General features: G+C 43.6%; 1 protein-coding gene across 1 annotated transcript in view; it reads right to left on the bottom strand.

The window, feature by feature from the left end:
* NOL6 (nucleolar protein 6) overlaps window positions 1-27,958 on the bottom strand; it is a 109,912-nt gene that overhangs the window by 41,383 nt on the left and 40,571 nt on the right. Inside the window, exons 12-20 of the mRNA XM_073618408.1 lie at window positions 22,086-22,263; window positions 19,552-19,674; window positions 11,249-11,397; window positions 10,784-10,859; window positions 8,021-8,158; window positions 7,627-7,744; window positions 2,863-3,017; window positions 1,671-1,834; window positions 454-606 (exon numbers count right to left, since the gene is read on the bottom strand). Of these exons, the coding sequence (XP_073474509.1) occupies window positions 454-606; window positions 1,671-1,834; window positions 2,863-3,017; window positions 7,627-7,744; window positions 8,021-8,158; window positions 10,784-10,859; window positions 11,249-11,397; window positions 19,552-19,674; window positions 22,086-22,263 (1,254 nt within the window). The remainder of the gene's footprint in view (window positions 1-453; window positions 607-1,670; window positions 1,835-2,862; window positions 3,018-7,626; window positions 7,745-8,020; window positions 8,159-10,783; window positions 10,860-11,248; window positions 11,398-19,551; window positions 19,675-22,085; window positions 22,264-27,958) is intronic.

The following is a 27,958-nucleotide window of genomic DNA, read 5'->3' as shown; positions in this document are numbered from 1 at the left end:
TATTAAGCTTTGGAGAGGTGCATGCTGGGTAACCACCATGCAACTCTCGATCTCGCGCATGCGCGATTCACCGGCCGTAGCGCCGATTGTTTCTAAAGTTGCAGTAACAACGGGCGGCGACGGAGAAAGGTCCCGCCACATTGTTATGGCTACATCACAGTACTGCCCACAGACTCCTGGGGAATGTCACAGGCGAGGAAGGAAGAAAGGAGGAGCTCCGCGGACCAGGAAGTGGCAGATTAGGAGGACTACATAGCAACAGGGCGATTCTGGTAAGTATAAAAAAAAAAAAAAAAATTTTTCCTTCAAATGTTTTTTTATAGGTTTAGAGGAGTCCAATTCTGAAAAAAAAAAATTGAGGGTGGGACTCCGCTTTAAGACTACCCTTCTGCTCTGCCTTGCCATGGGCAAAGCACAGGTGTAATGTACAGTTATTGTGTATTGTGTTTGTACCTTGGTGCAGTGAATGGAGCTGGATGCAGAAAGAGATGAGCCACAAGAAGGTCCACACACTCCTCCGACAGGCCGTCCGACAGCAGCTGGGCCCGAATCCAACGCTTGGCGAGGCGCGATGTGCCTCCAAATGCAGGAAGTTGCTGGTGGAGACTAGCAGAAATAAAAGGAAAACTGTAAACAATAACTCAACATGGGCTTTCACACCACATCAGGCCTTTAGCACGCACCTTTTTTTCACGCCTCTGGATTTCAAGTATTCTGTATACAGTTTAGGCATGCAAAAAGTAACATCCTGGTTGGGATTGCACTAATACTGTTTTTTTTTTTTTTTTTAATCGGCGAGTATAAGTACCGATACTTGTGACTCAAAAACTTGCTGATATCGATTACCGATACCTTAGCGGTGCGATTTGAGCCCGTACAAGGAAATTGCAACAGGAATGCGGGGGCACCGATCCAGCGTGAAGCTGGGCTGAAGTCACTATGACAAGCCTGGGTTCACACAGGAACAATGGGGGGGGAAACTGCATGCAACTTGGACAGGAATCACATTGCATGCGATTTTCTGCAGTGTGATTTGAGCCCATTAATTTTGTATGGATGCGAATCGCACCGCAAAAGGTATCGGTTTCAGGTATCGGAGCATTTGCACGAGTGCTCATGCAAAATGCTTAGTATCGGCAGCGAGACGATATTACGACTTTTTATTCTTGTGTAAAGTGAAGCTTTAGCTCATTTACTAAGCTCTGCAGCAACCGCACTTGCAGTGCACAGTATTATTTGCCTTTAGGGCCCTTTCATACTGGGGCGGTTTGCAGGCGATATTGCGCTAAAAATAGCGCCTGCAAACTGACCTAAAAGTGCCGTTGTTTTGTCTCCAATGTGAAAGCCCCGAGGGCTTTTTACATAGGAGCGGTGCGCTGGCAGGACGCTGAAAAAAGTCCTGCTAGCAGCATCTTTGGGGCGGTGAAGGAGCGCTCATTCACCGCTCCTGCCCATTGAAATCAATGGGACACCGCAGCAATACCGCCGGCAAAGCGCCACGGTGGTTTTTAACCCTTTCTCTGCCGCTAGCGGGGGGTAAAACCCCCCGCTAGTGGGCAAACACCGACAGTAAAGGCCCGCTAACAATAGCGGCGTTTTACCGCCGATGCCGCCCCTGCCACAGTGTGAAAGGGGCCTTAGCAAATCCACCCCATTGCTGGGTGCCCTACCCGTGTAGCGTGCTGGTCAGCTGCGTCAGGTGAATAGTCTCCAGTTCCAGCTGCAGCGACTCCTCCGTATCGCGGTACTTCAGCATCCCCTCCGGAGTGATAACCTCCTTCATAAACTGCGGCTCTCGGTGATACGCAACTTGGAGACGGAAAACATAGCCATCCTGTAATGAAAGAGCGATGGAGAGCGTGGGAAATCACGAGTAATACATTTTAAAATGAACACAGACCGACATTTAGGAAAAATTATTCTTCAAAACAGCGTGACATTATTAGGGGTACTTTCACCTTGGGGTCTCCCATGCGTTGGCAGTAAAGCGCCGTTTTAACGGCGCTTTACTGCCGTTTTAGCTGCACATTTCAGCCTGTAAGCAGGGCGCTTTTTAACCCCCCCCCCGCTAGCGGCTGAAGAAAGGGTTAAAAGTGCCGGTGTTGCGGCGCTTCTGAAGCACTTTTCAGGCACTTCGGAAGCGGTGACCATTCATTCCAATGGGCAGGGGCAGTGGAGGAGCGCTGTATACACCGCTCCTACACCGCCCCATAGATGCTGCTTGCAGGACTTTTTTTCCCGTCCTGCAAGCGCACCGCCCAAGTGTGAAAGCACGCGGGCTTTCACGCTGGGGTGGCATGGGAGGCAGCTTTTCATTTTTATCAATGCCCTTCAGTGCCGCTCATCAGTGCCACCTCTCAGTTCCCACCAGTGCCACCTCATCAGTGCCGCCTATTAGTGCCCATCAGTGCAGCCTATCAGCGTACATCAATGAAGGAGAAAAATTACCTTTTTGCAAAATTAACAAAATATAAAATGGTTTTGTATTTTTTTTTTTTTTTTTTTAAATGTGGTCTTTTTTAATTTTTTTTTTAACAAAAAAGAAAAAACCCAGAGATGATCAAATACCACCAAAAGAAAGCTCTATTCGTGGGGGGGGGGGGGATGATAAAAATTTAACTTGAGTGCAGTGTTGTATGACCGCGCAATTGTCATTCAAAGAGTGACAGCGCTAAAAGCTGAAAATTGATCTGGGCAGGAGGGGGGTTTAGGTGCCCAGTAAGTAAGTGGTCAAATGAAGGTTTACAACCACTTTAAGAAGAGGAAAAAGCATCAGATAATATACAGATCTATATAAACAAGGACAAGGGAAGAGAATAGGCAGGTATTACTGAGAAACCTGTAGGGGTGTTGGAACCTCACCTTGTACACATCTGTATAGGTTGCTGTGGGTCGGCACAGTAGATCATGTTGCTCCTTTAGCAGCTCGCCCAGCCGGATCTGGAAAGCGGCCTTCACTCGCTTAATGGCGTCTTTATCTTGTGGCCATTTCCCACTTCCTTCCATGTGACAGATCACTGCCAATAAAAAAAAAAGGAAAATTTCATCCAATTTCCTGTACAATATAATTATCTTTCACTGATCACTGCGTCCCATCTGTACCAGAAGATTAACATCATTTTCCAAGGAAATTTACCAGTTCTATCACATTTCTACCAGTGAAGTAATACAATTCTAAAAAAGAAACATTTTTTACATGTTATACTACATAATTTACCAGCAATACAATTGAAACCCGCTGTAAAATTCCAGCACCTCAGAACATCAATGACAAGTAAACATTTCTTTTGCACATTTTAGGTATTCCAGTACGGCAGTAATTGTTTTATGCACCATTCCGAGGAAGTGGCTAGTGTAGCGCCACGAAACGCGTCGACTGTGTTTTATACTATTCTGTGAGCAATAAATATCGAAACTTGTGAAGACTCAGCTCTACCCCTTCACATTCGGACGCCTCTCTGACACCACTTTTTCGTTTTTGGGGTTCAAAGACCGTTTTATTGTGAATACACCGGAATCCAGAGACCAGAGATTATCCGAATCCCCCCACCTATCATCAGTTCCCTGAGCAGGGACAGATATATTCCCCCGCAGGCTTTCACGCTAGGCTAAACAAAACCAACAAAAATTCCCAGCTCGACTCACCAGCCAGCCTGCAACCAACCCCGAATTCTCCTAACAGTTTGCATTAAAAACAGGGGCTTAATCTTCCCCCGCACATATGGTGGGTTTGTCCAGTCATTTCTAGGTTTTGGACAGATGTGCACGCACTGCTCGGGTCAATCACAGGAATAGCTTGTGATCTCACACCACAGTTAGCATTGCTGGGGATAGGGCTCGAAGAATGGCCACATCAAATGCCACTCAAATCTTTATAGCGGCCCGGCTTTCCCTTGCTCGGAACTTGAAATCCGCCACACCTCCGACTATTACTCAGCTTATAACAATCCTAAACCGCCACTTCCAATTGGAATATATGTTCGCCAGGGCTCATCTCACCATGACCAAATTCCTTAGACAGTGGGGGGGGGGGGGGGCGTGGTCCTGGATAACCAATTCTAGTTCCCCACTTACTTAGGGAAAATCTCTACACTTCATATCTGATGTATGGATAAGAAAAGACCACAGGCTTGATCTCCTTACCCCAGCACTGACAACTGTGAGAATATGAATAGACATCCCACTTGTTCCTAACTTCTCCATAACCTTTAGTAACTGTGTCCAGCCACATACCAACCATTGCTTATTTACCAAATCTATTATGCATTCACAGAACCTAATGCAGACTCTTCATTTATTGTCTATAGTGTTGGTTATATACCTGTTAAAGTGGTTGTATAGTCAATTTTTTAACTTTTACCTACAGGTAAGCCTATAATAAGGCTTACCTGTAGGTAAAAAAAAATCTCTCCTAAACCTGTACAGTTTAGGAGATATTCCCCTTGCAATGAGCCGCTGACTGCAGCGGCGCATGCGCACAGGGGATTCTTGGCTGAAGGCCCGGCAGATGCCAGACCTTGCCGGAAAGAAATCTCCCGCGCGCATGTGCGGGAGTGACGACATCGCGTCTCCAGCTCTGTGAGTGGCTGGAAGACATGCCTGGAAGACATGCCTGGAAGACACGCCGAGGCAACATGTCAGCGACCTCGGCATGGACCAGGTAAGATACCGACGCCTCGTTCTAAGGTAAGTATTTCATAATGAGCTAGTATGCGGTGCATACTAGCTCATTATGCCTTTTGCCTTACAGGGGTAATAAAAAAAAAAAAAAAAAAAAAGCGTTTTATATATATATATATATATATACATATATATATATATATATATATATATATATATATATATATATATATATATATATATATATACATACACACATATACATACACACACACACACATTATATATATAAAATATTTTTTTTTTTTGGGAAATTATATTTCTATGCCTGTAACCTGCAATACCTTTAAATTTTTTTTTTTTTTTTTAAATAAAAACAGGGGCTTAGCACATGCGTAGGCTGCAGAGCAGCTCCATGGCACCCCAGTATTATTTGCAAATGCATGCTAACTAAACCCCTGTTTTTAACCAAAACTGTTAGGATAATTTGGTTGGTTGCAGGCTGGCGAGTTCAGCTGGGAATTTTCTTTGGTTTTGTTTTGCATGGTGCTAAATACAGGGATATTCTTGAGCAAAACCTGTACCACTCTGTGTGTGATTTGAGGCTAGGACGGAGGTTCACCTTCCAGCAGGACAATGACCCCAAACACACTGCTAAAGCAACACTTGAGTGGTTTAAGGGGAAACATGTAAATGTGTTGGAATGGCCTAGTCAAAGCCCAGATCTCAATCCAATAGAAAATCTGTGGTCAGACTTAAAGATTGCTGTTCACAAGCGCAAACCATCCAATCTGAAGGAGCTGGAGCAGTTTTGCAAGGAGGAATGGGCAAAAATCCCAGTGGTAAGATGTGGCAAACTCATAGAGACTTATCCAAAGCGCTCTTCCATGTGCTCCTTGCTGCAAAGGCCACTTACAGGTGGGGGGAGTGGCCATTTGTTTGTTACTGATGTAATATTGGTGAGGGGACACACTGGACACCTTTGCTGCCACTGTGCTATGTGCTGGGTGTCCAGTGTGCCCCTGTGCTTTTAAGGAGGATTGGGTTACCTCCAGGCTCACTTGCCCTCCAACTACAGTGCCTTGCAAAAGTATTCACCCCCCCCCCCTTGGCATTTTTCGTGTTTTGTTGCCTCACAACCTGGAATTAACATGGATTGTTTGAGGATTTGCACCATTTAATTTACAGAACATGCCCACAACTTTGAAGATTTTTATTTATTGTGATGGAAACAACAAATAGGACAAAATAACAGAAAAAAGTCAATGTGCATAACTATTCACCCCCCTAAAGTCAATACTTTGTAGAGCCACCTTTTGCGGCTATCACAGCTCCAAGTCACTTTGGATAAGTTGGCGCTTGTGAACAGCAATCTTTAAGTCTGACCACAGATTTTCTATTGGATTGAGATCTGGGCTTTGACTAGGCCATTCCAACACATTTACATGTTTCCCCTTAAACCACTCAAGTGTTGCTTTAGCAGTGTGTTTGGTGTCATTGTCCTGCTGGAAGGTGAACCTCCGTCCTAGCCTCAAATCACACACAGAGTGGTACAGGATTTGCTCAAGAATATCCCTGTATTTAGCACCATCTATCTTTCCCTCAACTCTGACCAGTTTCCCAGTCCTGACTGCTGAAAAACATCTCCACAGCATGATGCTGACACCACCATGTTTCACAGTGGGGATGGTGTTCTTTGGGTGATGTGATGTGTTGGGTTTGCGCCAGACATAGCGTTTTCTTTGATGGCCAAAAAGTTCAATTTTAGTCTCATCAGACCAGAGCACCTTCCTCCATACATTTTGGAAGTCTCCCATGTGCCTTTTCACAAACTCAAAATGTGCCATTTTGTTTTTTGCTGAAAGTAATGGCTTTCTTCTGGCCACTCTGCCATCTGTTTGTGGACACTCTCCTTTCCTACAGACAAAATACAGGCAGTCCCCGAGTTACGAACGGGTTAGGGACTGCCGGTTTGTTCTTAAGTAGGAAATGTTCGTAAGTCGGAAGCGCATGCGCAGAACGGCAAAGATGTAGTTTTCCGATGTTCTGCCAAGTAGCCGTGCATGCGCAGACGTCGTTTTCCGATGTTTTCCGAGGTGCCCGCCGTCGAAAAGAGGCCACGCATCGTTCACAAGTCGGAGGTTCGTAACTCGGGGACTGCCTGTAATAAGCACTGATTTGGGTTATTTTTACCAAAGAAATGTAGCCAAATATATTTTGGCCTAAATTTATTAAGAAAGATTATTTAATTGCAAAGTTTATAACTGAAAATTTTGAAAAAAATAAGTTTTTCTTCGTTTGTCTTTTTTCGTTTAGTTAGCAGAAAAAAAACCCAGTAAAAAAAAAAAAAAAAAAAGATAAAAATTTCATATGGGTACAGTGTTGCATGACCACGCAATTGTCATTCAAAGTGTGAAAGCTGAAAAATTGGCCTGGGCAGAAAGGGGTTGAAAGTGCCCAGTTATTGAATTGGTTGAGCAGCAATAATACAAAGTAGAAAGAAGATTACTAATGCTAACCATACACAATATATGAAAAATCGGCCGAACCCATTTTTGAAAAACTACATTTGCCTGTGAGTGCAAACGATAGTGTCATCATGTAATAACCGATAAATCACTCAGTGGACATAAATGAATCAATTTTTTTGTTAGTTTTTTTTTTTTTTACATATACCTAGTGCAGACAGTTCGGATGGGAAACACATTAACCTTTTCATTCATCGTTCGTTAGAAAATTTTCAAACTTGTCCTTCGTTTTTTTCGCTCAAAAACGTCCCAACGATTATCGATTTTGTGCCCATTAACTGGCCGAAATACGCACAAACTGTCTAAATGGCAGAATTTCGGACGATTTTTCGTATAGTGTATGGCCACCAGCATTGCAAGCAGGAATAGTATAATTAGCATGAGAACTTCCTCTACACTCAGAACCAGGAGAAAACTGCTACCATAACCCCAGTGCTGCAAGGTCATTTGATCCACAAGCTGTGGATGTTGCACTTACCCTTTATAGGTGAAACATAGGCTGGGCTGGGCTTATCCACCAATGGGACCAGAGACTTCTTTTCCATCACAGTCTTAAAAAAGGCCCACTCTGGTTTTACAACAAGAGGAGGAAAAACCTTCAGGGTAAAAAAAAAAATATATATATAAGAAAAAAAATAAATTGCCACTAATTTCAATAACAACAAACTCCATGTTGGACAAAGACAGGAAAATTGAAGATGGTAGCAAACACCGCTACTGGTCATAGGGATGACATGTAAAATATCCACACTGTCGGGACACTGGTGTTACAGATGAGTAAATGGGCCCTCTAAGATGAAGAGTCAATGTGTTTCCAAGTGAAAAACTGGCTGATGGCAATATGCCGCAAAATGAACATTCTCCAAACTCACATCTGTGTAGCGGAGTGATGGGTGGGTCCCCTGCACCGCGGTGACGGTAAGTGGTAAATCCTCCAGATTCCAAAGCTTCCTGCTGAGGTCATCATAGGACTGGATGACAGTGGCCATCTGCTCCTCCCCTGTACCGGGCTGAACACAAACCCACATCATAAGCAAAGAGAAAAGAAACAAAAGGGCAACAGAATGCGAGAAAGGAGAGAGGGGCGAGCGCCAGAAGTTGTGAGAAATGAGTGGCAAAGGGAGAGTGAGGGATGCAGTGCAGGTTGAAAGGAGCGAGGGACAGCGATAGGAGCAGAGAAAGGCGAGCGACAGGAAGAGAGAAAGGCGAGCGACAGGAAGAGAGAAAGGCGAGCGACAGGAAGAGAGAAAGGCGAGCGACAGGAAGAGAGAAAGGCGAGCGACAGGAAGAGAGAAAGGCGAGCGACAGGAAGAGAGAAAGGCGAGCGACAGGAAGAGAGAAAGGCGAGCGACAGGAGGAGAGAAAGGCGAGCGACAGGAGGAGAGAAAGGCGAGCGACAGGAGGAGAGAAAGGCGAGCGACAGGAGGAGAGAAAGGCGAGCGACAGGAGGAGAGAAAGGCGAGCGACAGGAGGAGAGAAAGGCGAGCGACAGGAGGAGAGAAAGGCGAGCGACAGGAGGAGAGAAAGGCGAGCGACAGGAAGAGAGAAAGGCGAGCGACAGGAAGAGAGAAAGGCGAGCGTCAGGAGGAGAGAAAGGCGAGCGACAGGAGGAGAGAAAGGCGAGCGACAGGAGGAGAGAAAGGCGAGCGACAGGAGGAGAGAAAGGCGAGCGACAGGAGGAGAGAAAGGCGAGCGACAGGAAGAGAGAAAGGCGAGCGACAGGAAGAGAGAAAGGCGAGCGACAGGAAGAGAGAAAGGCGAGCGACAGGAAGAGAGAAAGGCGAGCGACAGGAAGAGAGAAAGGCGAGCGACAGGAAGAGAGAAAGGCGAGCGACAGGAAGAGAGAAAGGCGAGCGTCAGGAAGAGAGAAAGGCGAGCGTCAGGAAGAGAGAAAAGCGAGCGACAGGAGGAGAGAAAGGCGAGCGAGTGTGAGGAGGAGAGATGGAGCGAGTGTGAGGAGGAGAGATGGAGCAAGTGTGAGGAGGAGAGATGGAGCAAGTGTGAGGAGGAGAGATGGAGCAAGTGTGAGGAGGAGAGATGGAGCAAGTGTGAGGAGGAGAGATGGAGCGAGTGTGAGGAGGAGAGATGGAGCGAGTGTGAGGAGGAGAGATGGAGCGAGTGTGAGGAGGAGAGATGGAGCGAGTGTGAGGAGGAGAGATGGAGCGAGTGTGAGGAGGAGAGATGGAGCGAGTGTGAGGAGGAGAGATGGAGCGAGTGTGAGGAGGAGAGATGGAGCGAGTGTGAGGAGGAGAGATGGAGCGAGTGTGAGGAGGAGAGATGGAGCGAGTGTGAGGAGGAGAGATGGAGCGAGTGTGAGGAGAAGAGAGGGGCGAGTGTGAGGAGAAGAGAGGGGCGAGTATGAGGAGAAGAGAGGGGCGAGTATGAGGAGAAGAGAGGGGAGAGAGTGAGAAGAAGAGAGGGGCGAGAGTGAGAAGAAGAGAGGGGCGAGAGTGAGAAGAAGAGAGGGACGAGAGTGAGAAGAAGAGAGGGACGAGAGTGAGAAGAAGAGAGGGACGAGAGTGAGAAGAAGAGAGGGACGAGCAGACTTGAAGAAAGCGAGAAATGAGTGGCAAAGAGAGAGTGAGGGATGCAGTGCAGGTTGAAAGGAGCGAGGGAGAGCCATAGGAGCAGAAAAAGGCGAGCGACGGGAAGAGAGAAAGGCGAGCGACGGGAAGAGAGAAAGGCGAGCGACGGGAAGAGAGAAAGGCGAGCGACGGGAAGAGAGAAAGGCGAGCGACGGGAAGAGAGAAAGGCGAGCGACGGGAAGAGAGAAAGGCGAGCGACGGGAAGAGAGAAAGGCGAGCGACGGGAAGAGAGAAAGGCGAGCGACGGGAAGAGAGAAAGGCGAGCGACGGGAAGAGAGAAAGGCGAGCGACGGGAAGAGAGAAAGGCGAGCGACGGGAAGAGAGAAAGGCGAGCGACGGGAAGAGAGAAAGGCGAGCGACGGGAAGAGAGAAAGGCGAGCGACGGGAAGAGAGAAAGGCGAGCGACGGGAAGAGAGAAAGGCGAGCGACGGGAAGAGAGAAAGGCGAGCGACGGGAAGAGAGAAAGGCGAGCGACGGGAAGAGAGAAAGGCGGGCGACGGGAGGAGAGAAAGGCGAGCGACGGGAGGAGAGAAAGGCGAGCGACGGGAGGAGAGAAAGGCGAGCGACGGGAGGAGAGAAAGGCGAGCGTCGGGAAGAGAGAACGGCAAGCGAGAGGAGGAGAGATGAGCGAGTGTGAGGAGGAGAGATGAGCGAGTGTGAGGAGGAGAGATGGAGCGAGTGTGAGGAGGAGAGATGGAGCGAGTGTGAGGAGGAGAGATGGAGCGAGTGTGAGGAGGGGAGATGGAGCGAGTGTGAGGAGGAGAGATGAGCGAGTGTGAGGAGGGGAGATGGAGCGAGTGTGAGGAGGGGAGATGGAGCGAGTGTGAGGAGGGGAGATGGAGCGAGTGTGAGGAGGAGAGATGGGTGAGTGTGAGGAGAAGAGAGGGGTGAGTGTGAGGAGAAGAGAGGGGCGAGTGTGAGAAGAGAGGGGCGAGTGTGAGGAGAAGAGAGGGGCGAGAGTGAGAAGAAGAGAGGGATGAGTGTGAGAAGAGTCTGATACACATATACACCAGCGCTCTCCTATAATAGGCCAGGTGTTCTGCCACTCACCCTTTTCCCCCTGGTAAGTGTGCAGTCCAGAAGATTTCCCGTGTAGCTGATGGCAGACTCTGGCAGGGCGGCATGTCTAAGGATTGGAGACATTGTACAAGTTAATCCCTTCCTCACACAACCAGAATGGTGCACTGATTTTAAAATCTAGCCAGCAATGTGAAACACCTATGAAATGCAGCATTACTAACACTAAATGTTTAGAAATGTTGAGTGTAAGCTTCTAATAAAGTGAAAGGGGACAGACCGTGTTAGATGTACAGAACTATCTGTCATGTCCACAACACAGATCAAGCAGAGAGAAGTAATCATTATTTATTACATGCCCCCACACTGAACACTCCACATCAGATCCAACTGTACAGCATTCTATAAAAACCTTTCCAGCTTCCAATCAGATTCAACCCCTGCAGGAGCTCAGTGCATGTGTCCTTGTTGGAATAATAAACCTGTAAGTGCACTCACAGCTGTAGAAGGTGTTTGACGAGGAGTTCCGGAATCCGGCGTTTTTCCTGCACGTTGTCTGCCGGCCACACCACCGCCTCGCAGATTGATGCATCCTGGAACCTCCGGAGCTCCGATTTTGTTCCCCAAAACTTCCTAAAGTCCACAGCCTGCAACAAGGGAGGAGAGGATTATGAGAGATTTAAGTGGATTACATAACTATGAAACCTAGAACCACGAGGTCCATGCAATACACTACAGCGACTCCCTACTGGAGTAAAAAGCTGTGCTAAACAAAAAACGAAGCCATACTCCTGCTTATAAAGTGAGAGATATTCCTGCGCTACCCAGTTGGAAAAAGAAAAGAGGAATAGGTAAAGAAGATAAGAGCTGTGGAAAATCTATGCGACTGGACAGCTGCACAAATCATAAAAGGGCCAGGCATGAACCCAAAAAGTCAAGAGTAAAAGAGGAAGGGGTGCTGCGCTAACCAGAAAAACCTCCTGCTTCCCACACCACGAAAAACAACTCGAATGCTAAGAGATCTTCTACTAAAGTCCACAGGAAAACTGACACTTCTGCAAGTGTCAAACGTTTGAGTGCCCCAGCAGCTGTCACTGTTTCCACCCTCTGACCCAATACAGGATACAACATTCATGTGGAGGTCAAAGGGAGGAACCGTCAAGAGTAGAAGAACATTTGCATTGCAAAGCACCACTTTGTGGCTGAGCCCTTAAAAGTAAACCTGTAAAAATTAGCACCCTGAAAGTTTAGACATGGGAGAAAATGCTCTCACAGGGTTAAGCAGGCACATTCCTACTCCATGTGACAGTGCTGGAGACTGGTAATTGGATGCTCAATGCTAAATATGTGTGAGCTGTACACTGAACAGCCACTGAAGGCCACCATGAGTACAGACACTCCTAGGATGCCCCAAAACAACATAATTTGTGACAAAACGCGTTGGGGAGGAGAGACGTGTTGACCTCACCATCTACCGACGGACGGGTTTGTTTGGTTGTGTGTCGGCCGGCACACCAAACTTAAGGTGTTTACTTACTGTTGAAAGTGTTTTTTATCCAATAAACCCATCAAAGATTTTATGCTATGTGGAGCCTTTGGTATCTTTTTGGTACCCAATCTCCATTTAACTCAATGAGTATAATCGGAGGCGCAAAGGAACCCTGAGACACCAAGAAAGGCCCCGGTTGGATTTTGAGCCACAAGCGTACACCAACCCCCTGTAATAAGGGTTCTACAGGAGCTGGTAAGCCGTTTCTACAGCTGGTGGTGGATTCACTGCGGTTTTGGTGATGGATGGATACTACTATTAAAGGAGGTTTGAACCACTAACACATTACTTACAGACTCAATATGCTCAGATTAATTTATTCACATGGACTCTTAAATTTGATATTTAACTCGATTCTTATAGATTTTTTTACTCCTAGGAATAAATGTGGCCATGGCAAGAATGCTGAAAAAAAAAAAAACTGGTTGGGTCTCTGGATCTTAGGGGAGTGGGGGGCTTTGGCATAGGACAATCAAAGGTGAAGTGGTCCTATATAGAGGGGTCATTTCTGCAAAAATTAAAAACACATCAATTTAACCACTTGACCTCCGGAAGATTTAACCCCCTTCATGACCAGTCTATTTTTTGCGATACGGCACTGCGTTACTTTGACATTTGCGCAGTCATGCAACGCTGTGCTGTACCCAAATTAAATTGATGTACTTTTCTCCCTACAAATAGAGCTTTCTTTTGGTGGTATTTGATCACCATTCTTTTTTTTATTTTTTGGCGCTATAAACAAAAAAACTGACTATTTAGAATTAAAAAAAAAAAAAAAAAAAATTATTTTTTTTACTTTCTGCTATAATATCCAATAAAAAAAATGCTTAAAAAAAAAAATCTAATTTCCTCATAAATTTAGACCAATATGTATTCTGCTACATGTTTTTTGCGATTCTGCACTGCGTCGCTTTAACTGACAAATGCGCGGTCGTGCGACGTTGCACCCAAACAAAATTGACGTCCTCCCCCCCCCCCCCCCCCCACAAATAGACCTTTCTTTTGGTGGTATTTGACCATCTCTGCGGTTTTTATTTTTTGCGCTATAAACAAAACAAGAGCATCAATTTCGAAAAAAAACACAAATTTCTTCCTAGGTTTAGGCCGATATGTATTCTTCTACATATTTCTGGTAAAAAAATCGCAATAAGCATATATTGATTGGTTTGCGCAAAAGTTATAGCGTCTACAAAATAGGGGATAGATTTATAGAGTTTTTATTATTTTTTTTTACTAGTAATGGCGGACATTTTTGACACATTTTTGGGACCATTGGCATTTATACAAAGATCAGTGCTATAAAAATGCATTGATTACTGTAAAAATGTCACTGGCAGGGAAGGGGTTAACACTGAAGGGGGGAGGGGACTGTCTAGGGGGGGGAAGACAGATCGTTGTTCATACTTTGTATTGTTGTTAATTCATGAAGAAATATATTTTATATTTACTGGCAGAAACATGAGAGATGCTTAGGCCTCAAAAAGTAGATGAGCTGTGATGTGACAATAATTGAACTGTTGCCCTTTTGGAGACCTTTAGGACAAATTAGACGCTCTCATGTTTTTCCAAGTTTCTCTACTACTTCAAATATTGAAGACTTTTACAAGCATGTATTGTGAGGAAAACTGTTGGAACAAAAACTGCTCTGGTCACAAAACAAGGAGATATTTACATGGTATTGTGAATAAACGAAAGCTGCCACAGGATACAAGGTTATACAGACTATTCTCACATAGAGATGACCTCACCTGGCATAAACCTATTGTGTTCAAGTGAGGGACTGTTTAAATAGCTAACACCTTGGCTAACAAAACTCATTGTATGAACTTTTAGGATGGTTTAGACAAACAAGTCATTTCTAAACACCCAGTGGGAATGTTCAAGGTCCATCTCAACACGTTAGAGAGAGTTGGATATTGTGCCAGTCAAAAATATTTTAAAAGTATCTATAAGGTTATTATAAGTCATTTCAAACTATCTATGACATTGTAGGTCACAGAGACATATTATAATTTTGGCATCTACGGACCCAACAACTTTGGTATGAAGAAAATATATATGAAAGTGTGATTTTATAAGTAGAAGTGTTTTAAGAAACTAATTAGTATTAGGAAAAACATATAATTATAAGCATAACTTACATAAGACTGTAACCTATGCTTAGAAAAACAAATATTCAGTGAAGATACCAGAAGATATACAGGTATCCATATAGATAATCATTTTTATGTAGTATTGATGAAATATATAACGGGTGTATTTCCTAGATAGACCAGTCTTTATAGACATACATTTATAGAGACACATATATATGTAACCAGTTTATGCAATAGTGATTAATCAAGATTATACTGAGTATTTTATATTAGACCGATTACCAGAATATTTAAAGGTATATACTTATCCTTACCATTATACTCATTATGAAAATAGAACGTATTAACTTAAAAGGATGGACTCTGTTGTGAATTCATGAAGAAATATTTATATTTACGGGTAGAAATATGAGAGATGCTTAGGCCTCACCAAGTAGATGAACTGTGATGTTAAATAGTTGAACTGTTGCCCTCTTGGGGACCTTTAGGATAAAATGGACATTCTCATGTTTGAAAAGCCTTCCTTTACACCTCAAATATTGAAGACTTTTACAAGCATGTATTGTAAAGGAAGCTGTTGGAACAAAGACTATTCCTGTCACAAAACAAGGAGATACTTACATGGTATTGTGAAGAAACAAACACTGCCACAGGACACAAGGAGACATAGACTTTTATAGCATAGAGATAGCCTCACATTGTGTTCGAGTGGAGAACTGTTTAAATAGCTAACACCTTGGTTAACAGAACCATTGTATGAACTTTAAGGATGGTTCAAACAAACAAGTCAGTTCCAAACACCCAGTGAGAAGGTTCACGGTCCCTCTCAACACATTAGTGAAAGTTGAATATTGTGCTAGTCAAAAATACTATAAGGTATCAATAAGGTTATCATAAGTCATTTTAAACTATCTCTGACATTGTAGGTCACAGAGACATTATAATGTTGGCGTCTGCGGACCCAACAACTTTGCTATGAAGAAAATGTATATGAAAGTGTGATTTTATAAGTAGAAGTGTTTTAGGTAACGAATTAGTATTAGGAAAAACATATAATCATGATTATAATCATATAAGATTGTAGCCTACACTTAAGATAAACAAATGTTCAGTGGAGATACCAGAAGTTATACAGGTATCCATATAGATAATCATTTTTATGTGGTATTGATGAAATATATAACAATGTGTGTGTTTCCTAGATAGACCAGTTTACAGATATACATTTATAGAGATACAGTTATATAACCAAGTTATGTAATGATGATTAATCAAACTTATACTGAGTGTATTTTACATTAGACCGAGTACCAGAATATGTAAATGTATATACTTATACTTACCATTATACACCTTATGAAAATAGGACGTATTAATTTAAAAGGATGGACTCAAAACATGTGTGAGACACCTGGTGGTTGAAGGTGGTATTATTTGAACTCACTAAATTTCCAGAGGAAGTTAATAATTAAGTCTCCTAACCCAATGGGAAGTGAGCCACCTCCTTTTGGGCAGAGCCATTATAATTTTTATGGTCTTATTATCTGAAATGGTATTTAGAGGCAAGGAAGATGGACGACCAACGAACGAACGAACGGAAGGAGGAGAGAGCTCAGGGGGAGAGCTCAGGGATCCACCCTGAAGGGGGGACACTGGGAGACACACACACTCCCAGACTGACACTCATGCACCATGCATGAATACATCTCTTTACATTCATGAAAATTCCTCAACACCTAATACTTAGAACTCGGAGGTCACAAGAAGTAAATCCTCTTCAGGAGTATCCATTTTGAAACTACGGCAGCCATCTTAACTCTGGTAACTAGCCCATAGGAACTGCAGCCATCCTGGAATGGGTAATTATGTCATGTTGATTTTATCTTGTATGTTCTCTCAAATATTGATATGTTCTCACAGATATTGATGTATTGAATATTATACAGTTGATAATCATTCTCCCGAATCAATAACCGCCTTGTAGATTTTTCTCTAAAGATTCAGATTTTTCATTATATTTTTCTTTTTGCATAGTTGCCACATTTATTGACAAAGCAAACGTCTAATTTATTTCACAATTTTAACCACTTACTTACCTGCAGTAAAGTAACGGTTGTACGTGTGAAATACAGATGTTCTGTTTAATTGTCAAGTTCACAAGGTTATTGATTCTACCGAGAAGTTATCATGGTGGTATTATGTCAAAGGGACGGTACGCCCATTTTTGCAAGCGTTTTTATTGATTTTCAAGACGTTCATGTAACGCAATCGGTATCTTAATTTCATGTGATTATTTGTGTTTGTTTACCAATAAAATTTCTATTTTGTGTGACCACACGTCTCCGTGAATAAGTTTCACAAGTATAGACTGCGTCACATAGATTGATTTTGTATCTTAAAAATATCTTCGTTAAAAATTACTCAAGGATAATTATTGTGCGGGAAACCTGTCCTTAAAAAGGCACAACTTATTCTGACTGAAAATTCACGACAACTCAAAACACATGTGAGACACCTGGTGGTTGAAGGTGGTATTATTTGAACTCACTAAATTTCCAGAGAAGGTTAATAATTAAGTCTCCTAACCCAATGGGAAATAAGCCACGTCCTTTTGGGCAGAGCCATTATAATTTTTATGGTCTTATTATCTGAAATGGTATTTAGAGGCAAGTAAGATGGCAGGAGGGGAGAAGAAAAGAGAGAGGAGAGCTCAGGGGGAGAGCTCAGGGATCCACCCTGAAGGGGGGACACTGGGAGACACACACACTCCCAGACTGACACTCATGCACCATGCAGGAATACATATCTTTACATTCATGAGGATTCCTCAACACCTAATACTTAGAACTCGGAGGTCACAAGAAGTAAATCCTCTTTAAGAGTATCCATCTTGAAACCACGGCAGCCATCTTAACTCTGGTAACCAGCTGATAGGAACAGTAGCCATCCTGGAATGGGTAATTATGTCATGTTGATTTTATCTTGTATGTTCTCTCAAATATTGATGCATTGAATATTATTCAATTGACAATCATTCTCCCGAATCAATAACCGCCTTGTAGATTTTTCTCTAAAGATTAAAATTTTTCATTATATTTTTCTTTTTGCATAGTTGCCACATTTATTGACAAAACAAACGTCTAATTTATTTCACAATTTTAACCACTTACTTACCTGCAGCAAAGTAACGGTTGCACGTGTGAAATACAGATGTTCTGTTTAATTGTCAAGTTCACAAGGTTATTGATTCTACGGAGAAGTTATCATGGTGGTATTGTGTCAAAGGGACGGTACGCCCATTTTTGCAAGTGTTTTATTGATTTTCAAGACGTTCATGTAACGCAATCGGTATCTTAATTTCATGTGATTATTTGTGTTTGTTTACCAATAAATTTCTATTTCGTATGATCACACGTCTCCGTGAATAAGTTTCACAAGCATAGACTGTGTCATATAGATTGATTTTGTATCTTAAAAATATCTTCGTTAAAAATTACTCAATGATAATTATTGTGCGGGAAACCTGTCCTTAAAAAGGAACAACTTATTCTGACTGATTATTCACGACAGTATGAACACACGATCAGTCTCTTCTCCCCTCCGAGAACCGGGATCTGTGTGTTTACACACACAGATCCTGGTTCTCGGTGTGTCTAGAGCAATCGCGGGAGCCCGCCGGGCACTCGCATTGGCTCCGGGCATGCCCCTAGTGGCCACAGGGCGAAGCGACGTAACATAACATCGTTTCGCCCAGCCGTGCCATTTTGCCGCAGCTGGTCGGCAAGTGGTTAAAAAAATCCCAATAGGGGTATATTAATTGGTTTGTTATAGCTCCTACAAACTATGGGATATACACCATCTCACAAAAGTGAGTACACCCCTCACACTTGTGTAAATATTTTATTCTATCTTTTCATGTGACAACTCTGAAGAAATGACATTTTGCTACAATGTAAAGTAGTGAGTGTACAGCTTGTATAACAGTGTAAATTTGCTGTCCCCTCAAAATAACTCAACACACAGCCATTAATGTCTAAACCGCTGGTAACGATGAGTACACCCCTATACAAAAAATCCCAAATTGGGCTGAAAGTGTCAATATTTTGTGTGGCCACCATTATTTTCCAGCACTGCCTTAACCCTCCTGGGCATGGAGTTCACCAGAGCTTCATAGGTTGCCACTGCAGTCCTCTTCCACTCCTCCATGACGAAATCACAAAGCTGGTGGATGTTAGAGACCTTGTGCTCCTCCACCTTCTGTTTGAGGATGTCCCACAGATGCTCAATAGGGTTTAGGTCTGGAGAGATGCTTGGCCAGTCCATCACCTTTACCCTCAGCTTCTTTAGCAAGGCAGTGGTGGTCTTGGAGGTGTGTTTGGGGTCGTTATGTTGGAATACTGCCCTGCGGCCCAGTCTCTGAAGGGGGGGGCTCATGCTCTGCTTCAGTATGTCACAGTACATGTTGGCATTCATGGTCCCCTCAATGAACTGTAGTTCCCCAGTGCCGGCAGCACTCATGTAGCCCCAGACCATGAAACTCCCACCACCATGCTTGACTGTAGGCAAAACACACTTGTCTTTGTCCTCTTCACCTGGTTGCCGTCACACAGGGCCGGCGTTACCACTAGGCAAACCAGGCAGCCGCCTGTACACTTCCTGCCCACTACCTGTAGTGTCCAGAATTCCACTTCGCAGGGTCCAGCGCCCGGAGGCCGCATTACAGGCAAAACCTTGCAGGATCTTGAGTCTTCATTGCGAAGCTCAGGTACCATTTATCTAAGCGTATAGAGCCGGTGTCAAATGGATCCGATTGGTCAATCCCTTGATTCATTTAAGAACCGTTTGTGGGACTAGAGACTCGGAGCTCAGACAGCTCAAACAAACCCTGCCATCCACCTTGCAGACACTGGTAAAAAACTGAAGTGCTTCCTGTATGGAAGGGGTTATATAAGGGATCGCTTCCAGTCTGAAGACCTTTGGTCTACCAGTGTCCATTCACCTGGAGATGGAGTATAGATGGCGTAATGAATATTAGCCTGACTCTGTGTCCCATGATGTATGAAAAAGAAAAAAGGTTTGCTAGGGCTCTTTCAGGTAACAGCTGGGCTGGGACTGGTCAGAAGAGATACGGACGAACGCACATACAATCTTCTTACCTCTGGACTGTCTGCAGCAGGTCCTTTCTCCAGGACGCTGCTGTAAAACTCCGACGTGAGCAGTAGGCCTATTGACAACATGCCAACGTCCGTGTGCTTTGCAGGTTCCTCTGTGATCTTCCACTGTGAAGACAACAAACAGTCTCTCAATACGGACATCCAAACAACCAATAATGAGCCATTACATAACTGAAAACTATCTGCTCCACCTAACCTAAATCAAAGAAAAAAAGTAAAAGTGCTGCCCAAGATCAGGCACTACAACGCATCTCCTACTACCTCCCTTAACCACTTAGGGACCGCCCCATGTACATTTACTGTGGTAGGGCGGCCGCCCTGTGCCAGATCACTTACCCAAGCAGGCGTTCTGGAGGGCCATCATATGACGTCCACCCAGAACGACAGTCTGCTTTGTTTACATAGGCAGATTGTCGCTCTGCCTCTCTAATGTCTAATCGGTGGGCGGCGGCAGACATCAAGTCCGCAGTTCCCACTTTGTATAATCACACCGGGAGCGGGTTGCCGATGGCAAGCGCCCCAGACCTGGACGTGTCCGATCAGGTACTAGGTAATTGATCTGGCACAGGGCGTCCGCCCTGCCACAGTAAATGTACGTGGAGCGGTCCCTAAGCGGTAACCTCTTCCCACCCGCCGGCCTTGTTTACATTGGCAGATACCTGTTCTGTGTGTATTACAGACGATCAGCGGATGCCAGCACCCGCAGATCAGCTTCTGTTGTGATTAATCACAGCAGAAGAGGCCCGCCAGCAGCGCATGTGCGCCGCGTGTGTGTATGTATGTATGTATATATATATATGTGTATGTATGTATGTATATATATATATTAATAGTGAGAGTCCCTGTCTCTGGGAAAAGGGGGTTAAAATGGAACAGAGGAACTGCATATTGGTGGACTGCAGAGCTACAGAGTGTAGGTTTTGAGAGGAGAAAAGCGCTCTGACCGTTTTCTCTGGATTTTGCTATTTCCGGATGGGGCTCTGTAGTTTGGAGATCCCCAAAAGTCTTGGGTGGGACGGGATCTCCAACCCTGTGTCCGGGTCTTGTGGGTAGCCAGCAGGTTGTGTGCCCAGGTGCACACAGCCCCATATAATAAGGGACTGGTAAGAGCAGAGGGGGGTGGAAGGTGGAGTGTGAGCAGCTTGCTGCTGGTTGAAGACAGACCAGTGCCAAGAAAGCTGTCTGCAGCCCGTGGGAGGGAGGGGGGGGGGGGGGGGGATTCTTTGCCCAGGGACTGGGAAAGGCTGGCCAGCCTTGAGAGTTGGGGAGACGAAGGAAGCCAGCGAGTCCTGGGGGGCTGGAAAGAAATCGTGAAGCCTGTCGGGAGGAGGAACTGCTGGCAGGAGAGAGCCAGGTGGCTCGGTATGTTTTCATTTAGGAGTGCGAAATGAAGTTAAACCCCTGCGTGGGAATCCTGAATGGACTTGTGTTTTTCCGTTTAATAAACGTGGCCTACCAAGCCCTTAACTATAAACGTCTGTCTGATGTGGACTCTCTGCGCTAAAAATGCATCTATCACTTGAGCTGAACACCCCCAATATCACTATATGTAGATATATCTATTATCTGTGTGTGTGAATATATATATATATATATATATATATATATATATATATATATATATATATATATATATATATATATATACACACACACACACACATACATATCTATCTATATACACCCACACACACATATACAAACATATACACACACAGTAAAACCTTGGATTGTGAACATAATTCGTTCCGGAAACATGCTTGTAGTCCAAAGCACTTATGATTCGTTCCATAACCATTTATTTAGAAGGCCTTCAAGTGTATAGTCTATATAAAGAGATTATAACAATGTGACCAGGTTGCATAACCATAAAATGTCCATCCACAAATGAAAACCACTGTCAGTCTGCAATCCTGACCGGAAAGACTACCCTGCAGAAGAGCGATCTGAAACCGAGGCGTGAACCGCTCATGGAGCGCAGCGTAAAAAGGGATGACATTGATGGTGGTGTGGACAGCTTTACCCCGGATAGCTGCATACTTAGATGTGCCTCTTAATCGTCAACCATGTGAGCTTCTAAATGTTGGACCTTCATAAAATTTAACCATATTGCTACACTTAGGAGGCGCCTCTCTTCTCTTTTATACTCAGTTGTGACATGACACTACTCTTATATTAAGACTTGTTTATCAAGTCAAAATTTATTAAGAAATTTTGCTTGTCTTGCAAAAACGCTCTCAAACCAAGGTTTTACTATATACACACACACACTATATATATATATATATATATATACATATACACACACACATATATATATATATATATATATATATATATATATATATATATATATATATATATATATATATATATATATAAAATCCTGCGCAGGAGGGCGGGTCCGGAAGTGGTTAAAGAGGTTTTTCTAGATAACGGAGGTCATAGCAAGCAACGTTTTAATAAAATAGATCACACAAAAAAAAATGCCCGCTGAAAAGCTTGGCTGGTGTTACCTCCGGCCTGTTGGGCAGGGTGTGGGACAGCAGAAGCAGCCTCTGGTCCAGACCCCTCTTCAGCACAGGCAGTATGAAGGGAAGGGAGGTGGATACGTAATCTCCTCCGCGGTCTATCAGCTCGTTCTGAAGATTCATCTTTGTACACGTGTCCTGTAGCTTAGCCACTTGAGTGATACTGCAAGGGAAAAGACATTAGCTTTAATGGATGAATGATGTGCAGCTCACCAAGGCTGCAGGTCAATGAAGCCCCCCCAACAAGGTGACATGACCGACTATTACGAAGGTTCTAACAGAAGACAAGATAGGGCAACAAGCAACTTTGATGGAGTCATGACACGGTGTGTGTACTATTTAGCAGTGAGAGGTTGGCTACTATGATCAGCCTGAAATGCTCAATCCAAGGAAAAGGCCAAAAAAAGGATGCAAACAATGACCTTTAGATCAATAAAAATTTGGATAGCTAATCAGAAAAACACAAATCCTTTCCTTTCAAATATAAAGGATCATTGAATCCTCCGGCTATCGTGTTTGGATTTTGGTGCTTGGGTGCCAATACATTTTCTCAGGTTTTTACTAGGTTTGAATATGTAATGCCCCTTCCATCTCAACAAGCAATCGGTTTTAACAGCGGACTAAAGCTTTCTTAGTCTTCCTTAACCGCTTCAGCCCCAGAAAGGATTTGCCCCCTTAATGACCAGGCCATTTTTTGTGATATGGCACTGCGTCGCTTTAACTGACAATTGGTTGTACCCAAACAAAATTTTTCCCACAAATAGAGCTTTCTTTTGGTGGTATTTGATCACCTCTGCGTTTTTTTTTCTTTGTGCTATAAACAAAAAAAAGAGCGACAATTTTGGAAAAAAAAAAAATATATATATATATATATATATATATTATATTTTACTTTTTGCTATAATATATATCCCCCCAAAAAATATAAAAAACTAAATTTATTCATCAGTTGAGGCCGATATGTATTCTTCTACATATTATTGTTAAAAAAAATTTAAAAAAATAAAAATCGCAATAAGCGTATATTGATTGGTTTGCGCAAAAGTTATAGCGTCCACAAAACAGGGGAGAGATTTATGGCATTTTTATTATAATTTTTTTTTTTTATTAGTAATGGCGGTGATCTGCGATTTTTAGCGGGACTGCGACATTGCGGTGGACAGATCGGACACTTCTGACACTTTTGAGTGTTGAGTGTTCCCTCATGTGTGTTATATATATATATGTGTGTGTTTGTATGTATATATATGTGTATGTAGGTATGCAACTAATGAACCCTGAAGCAATGTGCATTATACACAGTGGGGACGGAAAGTATTCAGACCCCCTTAAATTTTTCACTCTTTTTTATATTGCAGCCATTTGCTAAAATCATTTAAGTTCATGTTTTTGTCCTCATTAATGTACACACAGCACCCCATATTGACAGAAAAACACAGAATTGTTGATATTTTTGCAGATTTATTAAAAAAGAAAAACTGAAATATCACATGGTCCTAAGTATTCAGACCCTTTGCTCAGTATTTAGTAGAAGCTCCTTTTGATCTAATACAGCCATGAGTCTTTTTGGGAAAGATGCAGCAAGTTTTTCACACCTGGATTTGGGGATCCTCTGCCATTCCTCCTTGCAGATCCTCTCCAGTTCTGTCAGGTTGGATGGTAAACGTTGGTGGACGGCCATTTTTAGGTCTCTCCAGAGATGCTCAATTGGGTTTAAGTCAGGGCTCTGTCTGGGACATTCAAGAACAGTCACAGAGTTGTTGTGAAGCCACTCCTTCGTTATTTTAGCTGTGTGCTTAGGGTCATTGTCTTGTTGGAAGGTAAACCTTCGGCCCAGTCTGAGGTCCTGAGCACTCTGGAGAAGGTTTTCATCCAGGATATCCCTGTACTTGGCCGCATTCATCTTTCCCTCGATTGCAACCAGTCGTCCTGTCCCTGCAGCTAAAAAACACCCCCACAGCATGATGCTGTCACCACCATGCTTCACTGTTGGCACTGTATTGGACAGGTGATGAGCAGTGCCTGGTTTTCTCCACACATACCGCTTAGAATTAAGGCCAAAAAGTTCTATCTTGGTCTCATCAGACCAGAGAATCTTATTTCTCACCATCTTGGAGTCCTTCAGGTGTTTTTTTAGCAAATTCCATGCAGGCTTTCCTGTGTCTTGCACTGAGGAGAGGCTTCCGTCGGGCCACTCTGCCATAAAGCCCCGACTGGTGGAGGGCTGCAGTGATGGTTGACTTTCTAAAACTTTCTCCCATCTCCCAACTGCATCTCTGGAGCTCAGCCACAGTGATCTTTGGGTTCTTCTTTACCTCTCTCACCAAGGCTCTTCTCCCCCGATAGCTCAGTTTGGCCGGACGGCCAGCTCTAGGAAGGGTTCTGGTCGTCCCAAACATCTTCCATTTAAGGATTATGGAGGCCACTGTGCTCTTAGGAACCTTAAGTGCAGCAGAAATTTTTTTGTAACCTTGGCCAGATCTGTGCCTTGCCACAATTCTGTCTCTGAGCTCTTCAGGCAGTTCCTTTGACCTCATGATTCTCATTTGCTCTGACATGCACTGTGAGCTGTAAGGTCTTATATAGACAGGTGTGTGGCTTTCCTAATCAAGTCCAATCAGTATAATCAAACACAGCGGGACTCAAATGAAGTCTGAGGTCTGAATACTTAGGACCAAGTGATGTTTCAGTTTTTCTTTTTTAATAAATCTGCAAAAATGTCAACAATTCTGTGTTTTTCTGTCAATATGGGGTGCTGTGTGTACATTAATGAGGAAAAAAAATGAACTTAAATGATTTTAGCAAATGGCTGCAATATAACAAAGTGGGAAAAATTTAAGAGGGTCTGAATACTTCTTTCCGTCCCATTATATATATATATATATATATATATATATATATATATATATATATATATATATATATATATATATATATATATATATATAATATAAAAATGTAGTTTTTTTCTTATCTCTCTCCAAAGCACTTAGTCCTGTGTGTCTTTCTGCTGTTTCGTTGCTCTGTTATCAGCATGATAACTTCTGGCGAGTTCTCCGTCAACCCAGATAAAAACAGCCTGAAATTTGTGTCAGGGAGGTTTCTATAATTAGCAGAGAGCTTGTCTTGTCGCAGCACAGCTCTGCACATTCCTTCCTTCCTTCGCCTACGTGGAGTGGGGGTGTATGCCTTTCCTCCAATCAGCTGTCTTGGCTGTATGTCAATAATCTACTCCCAGTGTGGAACAGGAAGAGAAAATCTCTAACAGGACGTGCACTTTCTAAAGAATATATAAATCTGAAGACAGCAGATATACAAGTAAAACTTATATAGGGAGATTTGTTTCATCTCTGTGCATCATCTGAGGCTGTTCACTTTACTGGGTATATGTGAGGGTTTACATCCACTTTAAAACTAGACCAGAGCAATCTTTATGGGAAAGGCAGTATGAAAACTAGGAACACCAATGTGTACAGACAAGGAGCTATAAAATCACAAATTGGGTGTGTTTTAATGCAGCTTGTTTAAAGGAAATTTGATTTGATAAAGCGGTAGTAAACCGGCACATAAAAAAAAAAAAATTGTGCCCCCCCTGCAGGTTTAACCTCTTGCTGAGCAGCCGCCGCAGTTATACTGCGGCAGGTTGGCTCGGCTGTGCGAATCGCCGTAGGTGTAAGTCGGGCTCGTACATGGCGATCTGTGGGCACGGGCGTGCCCATTGGCCAGCGGGGGGGGAGAGCCAATCAGCAGGTCCGGCAGACTCGATGTCCACCGGCCACCCGCGATCGTTCCCCACAGAGACAGAACAGGGGTCTGCCTGTGTAAACAAGGCAGATCTCGGTTCTGACTAGGGAGGTGGATCTGTGTGTTTTCCCAGGCTGCCCACCAAGAATACAGTGAGAAACAAACAGTGAGGGAACACATTTAACCCCTTAATCGCCCCTGATGTTAACACCTTCCCTGCCAGTGTCAGCACAATGTCAGTGCATATTTTTAGCACTGATCACTGTAATAATGTCACTGGTTCCCAAAAAAAAAGTATCAAAAATGCACAGCTCTCTCGCTCACTCTCCTGAGAGTTTGCCAGGAAGGGAGGGGGGGGGGGTGAGTCATAAGAGGGCCAATGAAAGCTTCAGAGCTGGAGGTGTGCCTCTGTCTAAATCCAGGAAGTGAACAGGCAGCATCTTCAGCTGCCCACCGTTAAAATGGATGCAGCCACACTTGGTGGAGGGAAATTTCTGCAGCATATTTGGCAAGGACAGAATCACAGTATATATAAAATAATAAGTTTAAGAGATATTCCCTGTACCTAGAGGTAAGCCTTATTATACAGTGCATCTGGAAAGTATTCACAGCGCTTCACTTTTCCCACATTCTGTTATGTTACAGCCTTATTCCAAAATGGATTAAGTTCATTATTTTTCTCAAAATTCTACAAACACCACCCCATAATGACAACATGAAAGAAGTTTGTTTGAAATATTTGCATATTTACAAAAAAAAAAAAAAATAATAATCCCATGTACAGAAGTATTCACAGCCTTTGCTCAATACTTTGTTGAAGCTCCTTTGGCACCAATTACAGCCTCAAGTCTTTTTGAGTATGATGCTACAAGCTTGGCAAACCTATTTTTGGGCAGTTTCTCCCATTCTTCTTTGTAGGACCTCTCAAGCTCCATCAGGTTGGATGGGGAGTGTCGGTGCACAGCCATTTTCAGATATCTCCAGAGATGTTCAATCAGGTTCAAGTCTGGGCTCTGGCTGGGCCACTCAAGGACATTCACAGAGTTGTCCCGTAGCCACTCCTTTGTTATCTTGGCTGTGTGCTTAGGGTCGTTGTCCTGTTGGAAGATGAACCTTCATACCAGTCTGAGGTCCAGAGAGGTCCTGGAGCAGGTTTACATCATTCATGCATTCATCTTTCCCTCGATCCTGACTAGTCTGCTAAGTTCCTGTCGCTGACAAACATCCCCACAGCATGATGCAGCCAACACCATGCTTCACTGTAGGGATGGTATTGGCCAGGTGATGAGCGGTGCCTGGTTTCCTCCAGACATGACGCTTGCCATTCAGGCCAAAGACTTCAACCTTTGTTTCATCAGACCAGAGAAGTTTCTAAGAGTCCTTTAGGTGCCTTTTGGTAAACTCCAGGTGAGCTGTCATGTGCCTTTTACTGAGGAGTGGCTTCCATCTGGCCACTCTACCATACAGGCCTGATTGGTGGAGTGCTGCATAGATGGTTGTTCTTCTGGAAGGTTCTCCTCTCTTCACAAAGAAATGCTGGATCTCTGTCAGAGTGACCATCGGGTTCTTGGTCACCTCCCTGACTAAGGCCCTTCTCACCTGATCGCTCCGTTTGGCCAGGCGGCCTGCTGTAAGAAGAGTCCTGGTGGTTCCAAACTTCTTCCATTTACAGATGTAGGAGGCCACTGTGCTCATTGGGACCTTCAATGCTGCAGAAAGTTTTCTGTACCCTTCCCCAGATCTGTGCCTCCATACAATCCTGTCTCAGAGGTCTACAGACAATTCCTTGGACTTCATGGCTTGGTTTGTGCTCTGACATGCACTGTTAACGGTGGGACCTTATAAAGACAGGTGTGTGCTTTTCCAAATCATGTCCAGTTAACTGAATTTACCACAGGTGGACTCCAATCAAGTGGTAGAAACATCTCAAGGATAATCAGTGGAAGCAGAATGTACCTGAGCTCAATTTTGAGTGTCATGGCAAAGGCTGTGAATACTTATGTACGTGGGATTTTTTTTTTTGTTTTTTATTTTTAATAAAATTTGCAAAGATTTCAAAACAAACTTCTTTCATTATGGGGTATAGTTTGTAGAATTTTGGGGAAAATAATAAA

This window comes from Aquarana catesbeiana, linkage group LG01, assembly GCF_042186555.1.
Source record: "Aquarana catesbeiana isolate 2022-GZ linkage group LG01, ASM4218655v1, whole genome shotgun sequence".
Taxonomy (NCBI): domain Eukaryota; kingdom Metazoa; phylum Chordata; class Amphibia; order Anura; family Ranidae; genus Aquarana; species Aquarana catesbeiana.
Note: the sequence above shows the minus strand (reverse complement) of the source record. Positions and strands in the feature narration are given on the sequence as shown.